Below are 13,078 nucleotides of genomic sequence, written 5' to 3'. Positions count from 1 at the left end.
AGAGATCGGCTTTTCAAGTTTTTGTCATGACTGGGGTATAGTGATCAACTTGGAGAAGTCAGATCCCACGTGCAAGTGGAGGGTAAATTATCTGGACATTCTGAAAGACATGGCAGCAGCAAGGGTCCTCCCTATGAATCTCACACTGGCAGGTTCAGAGTCAGCGCAGAAGTTCATGTCTCAGCAGGAACAACTCGCTCAGCAGTGGCACGTCATTCTGGGTCACCTGTCATCGTAGAGAGTGGGGCCCTCAGGGGTGGCGTCACCTCCATGCCCTTTAGCAGAGGAGGAAGGTGGATGGGTCTCTGGCAAGAGACCCTCCTGTCTCATCTTCCTCTGTTGGAGGAAGTAAGGAGAGAGCTATCTTGGTAGTTAAACAAGAGAAGCCTCTCTCTAGGGTTGCCATTGAGTACTTCCCCTCCCAAGGTGCTTTTGTTTTTTCGAATCTTCTAGGTATAGAGCACACACCTGGAAGAAATGTATGCTGCAGGTGTGTGGGACTGGAACGACAGACACCTCCACATCAGTGTGGCCTGAACTCGAGACTATTTTAGCCCAGCGGGGGGTTTGGGACCGACTGTTGGGACAGTCTGTGGTGTTGGTGAGTGACAACACTACAGTAGTGGTATACATCAGCAAGCACAGGAGACTGGTGTCCTTCCAGACGCACAGGTTGATGATGCAGGTACACAAGCGGGCATTAGCACACTCGGTGGAGCTGTCAGCCAGGTACATTCTGGGGTCTCAGAATTGGGTGGCAGACAAGCTCATTTACGAGAGCCTGGTGATAGGGACAGGGTCCCAACACTAAGACATTGTGGAGAGACTCTTCAAGTTATGGGAGTCCCAACCATGATCTCTTCGTAACTAATGTGACAGAAGTTACTGAGGTACAGCTCATTTGCTCTGGACCGTGGGTTGTGATGGAGGACATTTTTCCAGGACTCAGGGGGACATTTAGAGGCTTGCACCTTCCTCTCCATTTTGTCTGATTTGTTAGGTGATCAACAGGGCTTTGATCCCTGAACTTCAGTTTGACTCTGTTAGCTCCCAGTGACCACATGCTGAGTGTTTCCTGAACCTGCCAGCTCTGTTTTGCCTGGTCCTGAGAGAGATTCCCCCCTTGCACAGCCTTTTGTGCCAGCCGCACATTGAGAGGTATCACTTGCCAGTGAGAGAGTTGTTTCTTGGCACATAACGAGATGTCTGGTTACTTGCAGAATATTCAGCGGCTGTGTACCAGGGGAAATGAACAGTCTCCTGTAGTTGGTGTAGCCGACAGGGTATCTCTCCAATCAGAGCTTCTACATATTCAGCAGTTAGTGGACTTTCTCGCTCTTCTTCGCTGTGAGAAGTTTTTCTTTGTTTCAGCCATTAAAGGCAATAGAGTTGCCCTTAGCCAGGTCCTATGGTTGAAGGAAATAGATTTCTCATCCCTGTGAGGGATCTTTATTACTTCTGAGAAGTTTTGAACAGTCTTGCCCACCTGGGGAACTCAGTCCCCCGACGGGGTTGCAGTTCTCATCTTAAGGAGCCTAGCATGTATGCCATAAGAGCTGTTGAGAGGGTCATCAGACAGAATTCTAACTCATAAGACTATTTTTCCTGGCTTATCCTAGCTTCAAAGAGGAGAGTAGGTAAGCTTCATGGCCTTCGATGCTAAGCACTTGAGGGGGAAGGGGATCTGTTACGTTCGAGCTGGTCCTGGAATTCGTGACTAAGGCTCAGAATCTGTAGGTCCCTGATGCTGGATTTGAGTCCTTTTCGATCCCCTCCCTAGGGGCTTTGTAGGGATGATTGGGACAAGACGTTACTTTGTCCAGTTAGAGTGTGCTGTGGTACTACCTCAAGAGAGCCTGACATTTCATGCTTGAGTGTTGACGCCTCTTCGTTAGTACCAACTTGGCCAAGGAAAAAGTGGCAAAGAGCACATCTTTCGAGCTTCATGAGACAACAATGGGCTTATTCTTGGTGTGACAAGGTAGACGGGAGTTCGGTCTCGGAAGAACCTGTCAGTTCAGTAGGTAATTACCTCTTATTATCTTCAGGACTTTCCCATAAGTGTTTGGACATGCTTTCCTGTGGACATGCTTTCCCTTGGATCTTGTGCAGGCTTCTCAACAAGCAGTGTGGCTCATCCGGCTCCCTTAGGGGACGCATATCTCATCTAAGGAATTTGGTAAGCGGGAGAGGTGTGTGAGTGACTGGTCTCCTACCTTTTCTCTTTTACCTGTCTCTCTTAGGACAGAGAGACAGGTAGCAAGCTGTCATGTGTTGGACAGACGAGTTTGCGGGTGACTGTGCGATGAGGGTATCCTGTCTTTCTTCTTGTGTAGATGGATTAGATGCATGTCTCCTCTCTTTAGACAAGGGTAGAGAGGGATAGACGATAAAATAAACCTGATTCTCTTATTAGCAAGTTTTATTGTCTCCTACACTTCTGGGTTCTTCCAAGCCTTTTTTCAAAGTAAAGATGCAACTTATTACAGTACTTTAAGGCCAGAAGCCTAGCAATTGCAACATCCCATATGTCCAACAAGCTAGATATGTGGGATTCCTTCCTCAGCTCTTCCAGACCAGGACTGTATTCCTGGGTGGGTAGAACCAACTAGTCAGTTCAGAGATTTACTCAGACTCCACCCTCCAATGGGTAAGTCTCCTATGTAAAGACCTAAGGTTTGCATTTGTGTAGGAGCAAATTTTTAAAGTAATCTGTATTTTTCCTAATGTACAAACCTGAAGGTCTTTACATTTACAGCCCACCTCAGCCATCTCTCATTTTTATACCTGGACTGAAAGGTAAAGTGGAGTGCAGACCAATGAGTGGGTGGGGTTTCTTCCCTTCTGTCGATAGTTAACGACCCTGTCTGAAAGATAATCGGCCATTCTAGCTCGTGTCCGTAAGCTAAATTCTATGTAAAGACCTTGAGGTTTGTATGTTAAATTTGTATGAAAAATAAAAATTACTTTAAAAATTTGCTATTTTGCTTGACTGTACCAGACCCATGGGCAACAATGGAAGACACATCCCTTGTGGCTCCCAAGTGGCCACATGCCAAGCGGTATCTGGATTTGCTAGCTTTAGTTTCCAAGGTACTGAGAGAGATTCCACTTTGGCACAGCCTGCTGTGGCAGCCACATGTAGAGAGTTATCACCTGGTTGAGGAAGGAATGGGAACTTCACACCTAAAGACTACCCAGCGTCTCCTGTGAGCGAGAGGCTTTTCTTGCCACACAGCGATGGAGATATCTGGATACCTTTGGAAGTCCTCAGCGGCTGTGTACCAGGGGAAATGGGCCGTCTCCTGTAGTTGGTCCGCCAGAGCTACTCTTCAGCAGGTAGCAGATTTTCTCATCCTTTCTTCGTCGGGAGAAGCTTCTCTCAGTGGGATGTAACTCATGTTAAGGAGCATGACTCGTGCAACTTTACAAATCATCAGACGGGGATCTGACCTTTAAGACTATCTGTTACGTTCTTGTTTATCCCGGAATTCGTAACGAACACTCAGATTCAAGTTCTTTTTGATCCCCTCCTTAGAGGACTTTGTAGGTGGTGATCGAGACTAGATGCTACTTTGTCCAGTCAGGGTGTTTCAGTACTACCTTAAAAGGACTCAGCATCTCCGGCTTGAGTGTTGACAATTCTTTGTTAGTACTGGCTCAACCAAGAAAGAGGTGTCAAAGAACACGATCTCTTTCTGGCTTCTTGAGACAATGAAGCGGGCATACTCTGTCTGACATGGTAGATGGGAGAACGATCCAGGCGAGAGCTCACAAGATTAGGGGCATCGACCCATCCCTCGCATTCCAGGAGAACCTGTCAGTTCTACAGGTAATACAAGCGGGGGTGTGGTCCTGCCGGACCACATTCACATCGTTGTACCTTCAGGACGTTGCCCACAGGTCCTTGGACACATTTTCCTTGGGTCCTGTGGTGGCTGCTCAACAAGTTGTTAAGCTCACCTAGCTCCCTTAGAGGGACAGGTAGCATCTCTCCTAAGGAGAATGGTAAAGGAGAGTTTTATGTGAGTGACTGGTCTCCTCCCTTTTCTTTTTCACCCTCCTCTCTCATGGGGCAGAGAGACAGGTAGCGAGCCATCACATGCTCGACAGGCTTGTCATGCGAGTGATTCTAGATGACTGAGCACCCTGTCTTTCATCTTTTGTAGATGTTAGATGCAGGTCCCCCCCTCTCTCTTGAGAAGGGGAGAGAGAGATAGGCTACATAACCTATACTTGGTGCTTGGGAATAGACCTACTTGGTACTTGGGAATAGACGAGGTAATCAAAGGTTATGAAATGTGTAGAAATGTACAGGATGGATATCCATTTAGTTTTTTCTTAATTAAGAAGCATTTGTGAGTAAGTCCTCTAAGTCAATTTATTGTAGTAATTATGAGTTAATATTTTAATACATTACTACTGTTTTATAAATATGACCCATTGATCATGTTTTCTTACATCACATTATGAACATGTACTTGTGGCCAAGTAGGCTTGGGTTAATCTGAAGTATTTGCAGCCTATACAGTGATATACAGTAGGTAGCTAACACTAGGTAGTTTTTTTTATGAAACGTGTTCTTTTTATCACTACAGGCAGTCCCTGGTTATCGGCAAGCTTGGCTATCGGCGATCCGGTTTTACGGTGCTTGTTTAGCAACGAAAACTGCCGATTTCCACTTATCAGCGCCGACAATTGGGTATTGGCACCGATAACTAAAAATTGGTGATTTTTGGCACCTATAAGCCTGATTTTTTGTTATAGTCATGCTGTCAGAACGGAACCCTTGTCTGTAACCTGGGACTGCCTGTAGTGGGCTACTATTACTTAGGACCTACGCATTACCTGTGCCACAGCAAATTGCTGTCTGCTTTTTGCCTGTGGAAATTACTCTTAATTACCTGCCATGAGCCAACCCCTGAAGGAATAAAGAAGAATTTGGTTGATGGCTGGACGTGTGTGAAATATGCCACATGCTTTTGGCAGCAAGTTTAAATAATGAAAAGCTCATTTTGAAGCTGTCTGTGAGTTATAGGTTTCAGTAGTTATACGGAAGAAGGAGACTGCTGTACATTGATCTGGCAGAACTATGGCAGTGTGTTTCCATCCCTCTCCAAGCAGAATCCACATTTGGGCCAATACTCCAAAAGCAGTAGATTCTAGGAACTCCCACTTCAACTCCTCTGATGGAGACAAAGAGTTTCCTTTGGAGAGGCCACTGATACCTGAAATGAAATGGATATAGCCATTGAAATTTCCCTGCTGAATTTGGAAGATCTAGAAAATAGTTTTATGCTTTACATGAGAGAAATACTTCAAATGAGAATCTTGTGTTCCCCATGCAGCAATCATGTGTAGAGGGGCCCCTGATATGGTAACCCAATATGTCTTTACCTTCTAGGGCAGTGGTTCCCAACTTTTTTCCTGTCATTTCCCCCTGCAAGTGCAACCCCCATCATGTGTATGAGGGAAAGAGTGTAAAACACACTGTGACGACTTACTAATTTATTTTTCCATTATAGACAAATATACTGATAAACAAATAGTTGATATTTAGTTGACTTCTAGAGCTGCCAGCAAAGTGGACTTTTGTTTATAACTCTGCCTTGGCTCAGTCAGTTCATGCAGGCTTCCCTGATAGGGAAAATTCTTTAGTTTCTGTACTTTCTCCCCAGGTTGGGAACCACTGTGAGGCAGTGATGATGACTTCTACTGCCAGGCAGTTGTCTCAATCAGTTCATGCAGGGGTCCCTGATAGGAAAATTCTGCTTGCTGTACTTTCATACCATCAGGCAGTGTGATACTGCCTTGTCTCAATCAGTTCATGCAGGGGTCCCTGATAGGAAATTCTGCTTGCTGTACTTTCAGTACCATCAGGCAGTGGTGATATGACTGCCTTGGCTCATCAGTTCGTGCAGGCTTCCGTGATGGGAAATTCTGCTTACTGTATTTCTGTACTGCTGGGCAGCGGTGATATAACTGCCTTTGCTCAATCAGTTCATGCAGGCTTCCCTGATTGGAAAATTCTGCTTGCTGTACTTTCTATACTTCCAGGCAGTGATGATGCAACTGCTTTGGCTCATTAGTGTATGCAGGCTTCCCTGATAGGAAATTCAGCTTGCTGTACAGTAATACCTCGAACATTTGCGAGGTTAGGTTCCAGAACCCATCATGGATCAGGAGGAATCACGAATGTTTGGTATGAGTCATTAAAATGCTAATAAATGCTTATTTCTAGAGTTTAAACCCTAAATATGACCCAAATCATGCTCCCAAAGCACTTTAATTTCATTTAAAAGTTAACTTATAACATTACCCTTAAAAAAGAAATAAATGATTGACATAAAAATAGAGTATGTATAGTATCACCTAATGGGTATTTGCCACACTAGCACATTTACAGTACAGTACACTAGTGTTACCCCTATACTAATTCATTGCTTGCTGTTTTCTTTTGCACTCACAGTAAGATAAAACCAAGTAACAAATGAGACTATAAACTTAATGACTCATGTTTTCTTTTTCATTGTCGGGAAGGTAAACTAGGTAAACTTCATGTCACAGAAGTCATATAATGAAGGTACAATTCAGTAAAATACAGAAAACGTATATACTGTGCGCAGATCCGTGAAAAAATCTCAGATGCAAATTGGTTTGGTTCCAATGAAAATTTCGCGAATCTGTGAATTTGTGAATCGGGAAATGTGAATGCACGAGGTATGACTGTTCTTTCTCTGCTGCCAGGCAGTGGTGATACTGCTGCCTTGGCTCATCAGTTCATGCAGACTTCCCTGATGGAAAAATTCCTCTTGCGGTACTTCCAGAATTCCAGGATGAAATCATGGACAGTATCAAGGATGACCCCAAGAGAGTGTAACTCTTTTGAGGACTTGCTACTGAGTATCACCATAGAGATGCTATCTTTGATTCCCAAGAGGAATTCAGGTCTGTCCTGGATATGAAATAGGGTGTGATATGTAAAATTTCCTTATCATTTAAAATATAGGACTGAGAGGCAGCACAGTCTTCTCAGGCAGAGATAGGTTTCTCACCAAAAATCTTAGGTCATGGGAACAGGGTAACAAAAAAACTGAACCCCAAAAAGAAGTTGAATCAGTTGTCTAGATCCCCGGTTAAAATCAGAATGGATAATAAGAGACAGCCTACTGACTCCCAGAGCTCCAACTGGTAACAACTGAAACCAAGTCAGACAATAAAAGCTCAAGTCAGAATGTAGCATGGGCACCAATATCTGCCCCTGAGAATGATACTGATAACCCTTGGCGAGACACCTCATTGTGCATCCTTTCACCAGATAGAAAATACCTCATTACTGAAAGAAAAACTGATTGAGGCTGAGCATATAGAATTTCAGGACAGAGCAGCCTTTCCCAATACTGAATGGTGCTTGGTCCATCCTTTAGTAGGAATTCAGAAACTGTTGGAGATGGTTATGCTGCCTCTAATAATATAGCAGTGAAAGCCAAATAGAAGCAACCATATTAATGAAAGCCATAGAAGCAACCTTTCTCCAGTTTAATGGAAAATATAATACAGCAACAATTTAATAGAACCAATAACTTCTGTGGGAGGCATCAGCCTTTTGTCTCTTCATTTTTGAAGCGATTAATCATGTGAAGAGGGAATTTCAGAATTTTGTGATGACTGGGAAACAAGAGTTATGGCAGAAATAAAGACATTTGTCTCCACTATCCCAGTATCTGATAGTGCTGCAAAGGAGTGAGCAACATTTGTCCTCCCCTATGAGAGGAAAAAGCTCCCATTGGACATGGCTACTCAGCAATTTGGGACTCCTACGAGAAAAATCTTAGGAGAACCATGGCTGAATTTTATGCTAGGCTCCACCTATTGAAGAGCTTCGAGAGTCTTCCAGAACAATGTTCACTGCAGTAGTCAAAACACTTATGTGGACCCTATTGGGAGCACTCCACGACTTTCTGGAGTGTTGCATTAAGGCTTGAAAAGAAGCATTGGTGGGCTCCAGCATTTTGCTCCCCAATGTAACCTCCCTATTGCTTTCTCTTCCTCTCTGTTGGGACCCTTTACAAAGATTCTGTTGTCGCACATCTCACTGAATGAGCCCGACAACAGACCTAAACTATATATACTGTTCTTGAAAAAGGGAAATCTGGGAAACATTGCAAATTTTAAAAATAATTTGTATTATTCCCAACATACAAACCTGAAGGTCTTTACATAGGATTTTGCTACCAATGGCAAGGGTGAAGTCCCCAAGCACTCCTTGGTCTGCCACTTTGGACAGACCAGAGTGTAATGGAGATGGCCGACGTATGCTGTTGTCACATCTGTGTGAGTGAGATGTAGTGAGAGCCAAGGTAGTCATTGTAGGACAGGAGATAGAGCACTATTGTGGCCAAGACAAACTATGAGTATTTTTTGTAATTGTTTGGTGTGTCATATGGAGCCCTGGGGGGACCATGAGAGCGTAACTCCTTTGAGGATGAACAGCGTCTGCGCAATAAAAAATTTGCTATATTTCAGCCTTATTTAGGTTTTTTACATTAAACAACCGTGAACCTTTGATGGTAACAACTATTTTTAAGAATACATTTCCTTCTACAGTGTAAGCAAAACAGGTGAAATGTAATGTATTACAGGTAAGCTGTTGTAGACTGATGAAAGAATGGTAGAACTTCATTCATTACCAAATTATATTCTTACATGGCTTTCATTGGTTTTTAAAGTCTTATTATTTCAATATTTTGCAGAAGCATATTTACAGAAATTGATAATGCCATTATGATTAAATTTCAGAAAGAAGTGTCATAACAATCCCTGGTGTTTAGCAGAACTTTTAAATGGGTCACGTAAGGAAAAGGCTCGACCAACTGATCAGCCAAGAGTTGCTGGACAACCTGTTGGCCTGCAGAACACGGCAAATACATGTTGGATTAATTCGGCTGTACAAGCTCTTTACCAGCTTCCCAGATTTCGGTTAGTATCCTGTAAAGTTATGTCAGAAATGCTCTGCATTATGAAATGCTGAACACATCATTTTCTGTAATGTGATATTTTCAAGTTTGGAAATACAAGACAGTGTCAGTTGTTATGGTAGTAGGGTTTCTTCTGTTATTCCTTAGGTTTTGTTCCATATATTTATTTCTCTTTCAGAAATGCCATCAATAATGTCGACGGATTTATTGGAGAAGAAAGTCTGTCTAGTATGGTGTATCTTCTTCAAGCAATGTTTGTTGATATGGACACACATGCTAATAGGTAAGTTCTTTTGTGTGGGGTGCAGTCTTCTCTACGTGCATAGTAGGATTTATATTTCACGTGTGCTATTCAGTTTATTTTTACTTAGTAAGAACTAAATACTGTACTGTATAATCTTAGTCAATACCCTTCTATTCAGGGTTGTTTTACAAGTAAGAGCTAAATACATTACTGTATAATCTTAGTCAGTACCCTTCTATTCAGGGTTGTTTTACATAGTACAGCACACTGTACTGTATGCAAGCACCATTTTGTGTATTGGAAAGAGAATAATTGAGGGCTATCAATAATAACCATGCTAAATAAAATGTTTTATGTAACATGTAGGGTCATTTTGCTAATGTTGTGTTGGGGAATACACTAGCTTGAAAGTATAAAAAATCAGAGAGAGAAGTTTTATAAACATATGAATCACTGCCTGGCAGTATAGAAAGTATATAGCAAGCAGAATTTTGCTATCAGGGAACCCTGGATGAACTGATTGAGCCAAGACAGTCGTATCATCACTGCCTGGTGGTATAGAAAGTACAGCAAGCAGAGTTTTCCTATCAGGGAAACCTGCATGAACTGATTGAGCCAAGGCAGTCATATCACACTTCTTGGCAGTAAAGAAATCCAGGATCATTCACTACCCCCTAAAAGGTAAAGACACTTTAGATGTGGTTGGGTGGGTGGACCCTATCAGGCTCTCCTTAATACAAGATTGCTGCTTGAGAAAGGCACGATTCTCATTTGAAGTATCTGTCTCATGTAAAGGAGAAGACTGTTCCACAGATCTTCTGGATTCAGAATGAAAATTTCAGTGGCTATATCCACTTCATGTTGGGTATCAGTGACCTCTCTCTAAAGGAAAGACTCTTCGTCTTCATCGGAGGAGTTGAAGTGGGAGTTCATAGAATCCGCTGGTTTAGGAGTATTGGCCTAAATGTGGATTCTGCTTGGAGAGGGATGGAAACACTGCCATAGTTCTGCCTGAACGATGTACGGTAGTCTCCTTCTTCTGGACTCTTATTGAAACTATAACTCATAGAGACAGCGTAAAAATGACCTCTTTCATCATTTAAACTTGCTGTCAAGAGCATGTGGCATATTTCACACATGTCCAACCATCAACCAAATTCTCCGTTATTCCTTCAAGGACTGACTCATTGCAGGTAGTTATGAGCCATTTCCACAGGTGACAGGCAGCAATTTGCTGTGGCACAAGTAATGTGTAGTTCCTGCGTAATAGTAGCCCAGTAGTGATAAAAGGAACACATTTTTAATAAAAAACTACTTAGTGTTAGCTACCTATATCATTGTATATGCCGCAGACACTTCAAATTAACCCAGGCCTAAGTTGCCACACGTCCATGTCCTTAGTATGATGTAAGGAAACATGATCAGTGGGTCATATTTATAAAATATTAGTACAGTAATGTATTAAAATATTAAATCACAATTACTACAGTAACACTGCCATAAAGGATTTACTCACAAATTCTTCTTAACTCAGTTAAGACAAAATGAAGTGGATATCCACACCTACACATTTCAAAACCTTTGATTACCTGTCTATTTCCAAACACCAGGCAAAGGTTATGTAGCCTATAGGCCACATTGGTTGGTACATAAATCATATCAGTAATTATTTAAATTATATTATCACACCAAAAATATATAAAATCAGTATCTCTAAGATATTAAATTGTTTGACAAAACTCACCATTTTGAAAAAGTACTTTTGCATTCCCTTAGGAAAAAGATGTCACAGCTGTTTTCTCAACACCTGTGATGTCACTACCGGTGGAGGAGTACCCGTTGGAAGTACAGTAGATCTGCATGAATGTATTTCCTTTAACACTGAAAAGAAGCCCAATATTTATGATAATTAGGGAACTGTGTTATCAACAGCAATTTGTTCAATTATAAATTTACCACAAAGGAAATACTGACCTTTAGTAAACACCAAGGCTTGTAAGTCAAGCACGATTGGGAACTAAGATCACGTCTCTGTTTTGTAAACAAGAAGTTAGGCTAACCTGATTTACCCTTTCGGTAGCTTCAAATTATATAATAAGTTTCAATAACTAAATTTTCTAATATTATTACCTTGATGCTAATTATCACTTTGTCAAACAAGAAAAAACAGCACAGCAATTACAGCGTAGCCTAGTGATCTACTCCTAACTTCTCGCCTTGCAAGGGGCCTACTGGCTCCCAGTTTAAACAAATTAAGCCTACCTGTTAAAATTTCAAGGAAATAAAACTTCGCACTGGGTCTTAAAGCTAAGTACTTAGTTTGATTAAAGTAATGATGCTTGAAAAAAGCATAGTTGAACATAATTTTAGGACAGGCCAGAGTGTAATGAAGATGGGTGCTGACTTGTGTTGTTGTCACATCTGTGCAAGTAAGATGTAGTGAAAGTCATTGTAGGACAGGAGATAGAACCCTCCTGTCCTGATTCCTTTATATTCTATCACTGTGCCAGCAAGCACTAGTCTGGCAGAGAACAACTATATGAAAATTCTTTGTTAATTGGTTGGTGTTTCTTATGTACCCCGGGCGGGACTGTGAAAGTATAACTCCTTTGAGGACGAACAGTGGTTACACTATAATAAGTGATAGAATATAAAGAAGTAGACAGCTACCTAGGTATTATATATGTACCAGATGACTCTCATACCTTTGGGCATTTCTGCATAAGGCTGCTTCCTAGACTTACTGTTGTTACTTTGGCCATGATACACTCCATTCAATTTTCTTCCATTACAATCCAGTTCATTTCTACAAAGCAGTTTTCAGGTACAGAGAACATTTCATCTCTACTGTGCATTAAACTTCTGATGGTTACAAGCTGAGTGAGTGACTTCAGTTTTGTGTTTAACAGTCGATTTTTCAAAATCCAGCATTTTTAGTTGCCTAAACTTTGTAGAGCATAGATGAGGTGTTGATTTAATCACAGTACTTAAGTGAAACAAGTCTGCTGCCAAGCCCTTGCTTGTAGCTTGTGTTTTTCATTATTATTATTTTCCTGTTTCAGAGCCATTGCCTGTAGTCCTGGTAGTGTATTTGAAAGATTGGCTCTCTTTGCAACCCAAGAAATAATGGGCAAAGATGCTGACCATGAAGTTCTTAAATGTGTCTCCGAGTTTTTAGAGAACACCATCGATACTCTTATAGCTGATCCACGTTTGGAGCCAGAACTCAGTCAGCTTTTTAGTGTTTCTCTGATGAGAATTGCCAGGTAAGAAATGTATTGAGTGCACTTGATTGCCAGCCCTGTAAGAGCTAAGATTGTTAGGTCAGAGGTCTGAATTAAAATACTTACTGGTTTTGGTGAACCATCACGTATATCTATAGTAATATTTGTATATATTTTTTAGGAAAAGGAATCAGCCTTCAGTATAATGTTAAGTTACATGGCACAGCTTACAACAGCTTATTGTTTTTAATGATTATTTTTATATATCAAAGGAAACATTGCTTGTGGTAATTTATTGTACTTTATGTATAACTATTATACATTGATTTTATTTGTATGCAAGGAACGTAATTGTCTAATTTTAATGCTGTACAGTATTGTTTAATAACATATTAGGTAAAAGAAGTATAAAATTTTGTCAAGAGGTGCTGATTTGTTATTGCCAATTTCACTTTGGTAACATGTCACATCTTTCATTCAAAGATAAAACTTGTGGCAATGCTGGGTTAAGGAGATAGCCTATGTCATTTATTAGATCTTGATGAAAATTTAAGGGTTATGGTTCAATCCATCCATGTGAAGATTCATCTTTCTAAATTGAATATCGTTTAAGTAATAAATAAGTGTATGAT

The 13,078-nt window shown here is 41.3% G+C and overlaps 1 protein-coding gene across 3 annotated transcripts in view; it reads left to right on the top strand.

Moving 5' to 3' along the window:
* The window catches only part of LOC136828427 (ubiquitin carboxyl-terminal hydrolase 48-like), a 487,389-nt gene that overhangs the window by 45,195 nt on the left and 429,116 nt on the right, over positions 1 to 13,078 (top strand). For all 3 annotated transcript variants that reach the window (XM_067086475.1, XM_067086474.1, XM_067086476.1), the window contains exons 3-5: positions 8,800 to 8,979; positions 9,157 to 9,261; positions 12,285 to 12,488. In XM_067086475.1, coding sequence (XP_066942576.1) covers positions 8,800 to 8,979; positions 9,157 to 9,261; positions 12,285 to 12,488 — 489 coding nt within the window. The remainder of the gene's footprint in view (positions 1 to 8,799; positions 8,980 to 9,156; positions 9,262 to 12,284; positions 12,489 to 13,078) is intronic.

This window comes from Macrobrachium rosenbergii, chromosome 42 (genome assembly GCF_040412425.1).
Source record: "Macrobrachium rosenbergii isolate ZJJX-2024 chromosome 42, ASM4041242v1, whole genome shotgun sequence".
Classification (NCBI taxonomy): Eukaryota; Metazoa; Arthropoda; class Malacostraca; order Decapoda; family Palaemonidae; genus Macrobrachium; species Macrobrachium rosenbergii.
The sequence above is the reverse complement of the archived record's forward strand: the minus strand, read 5'-3'. Positions and strand labels throughout refer to the sequence as shown.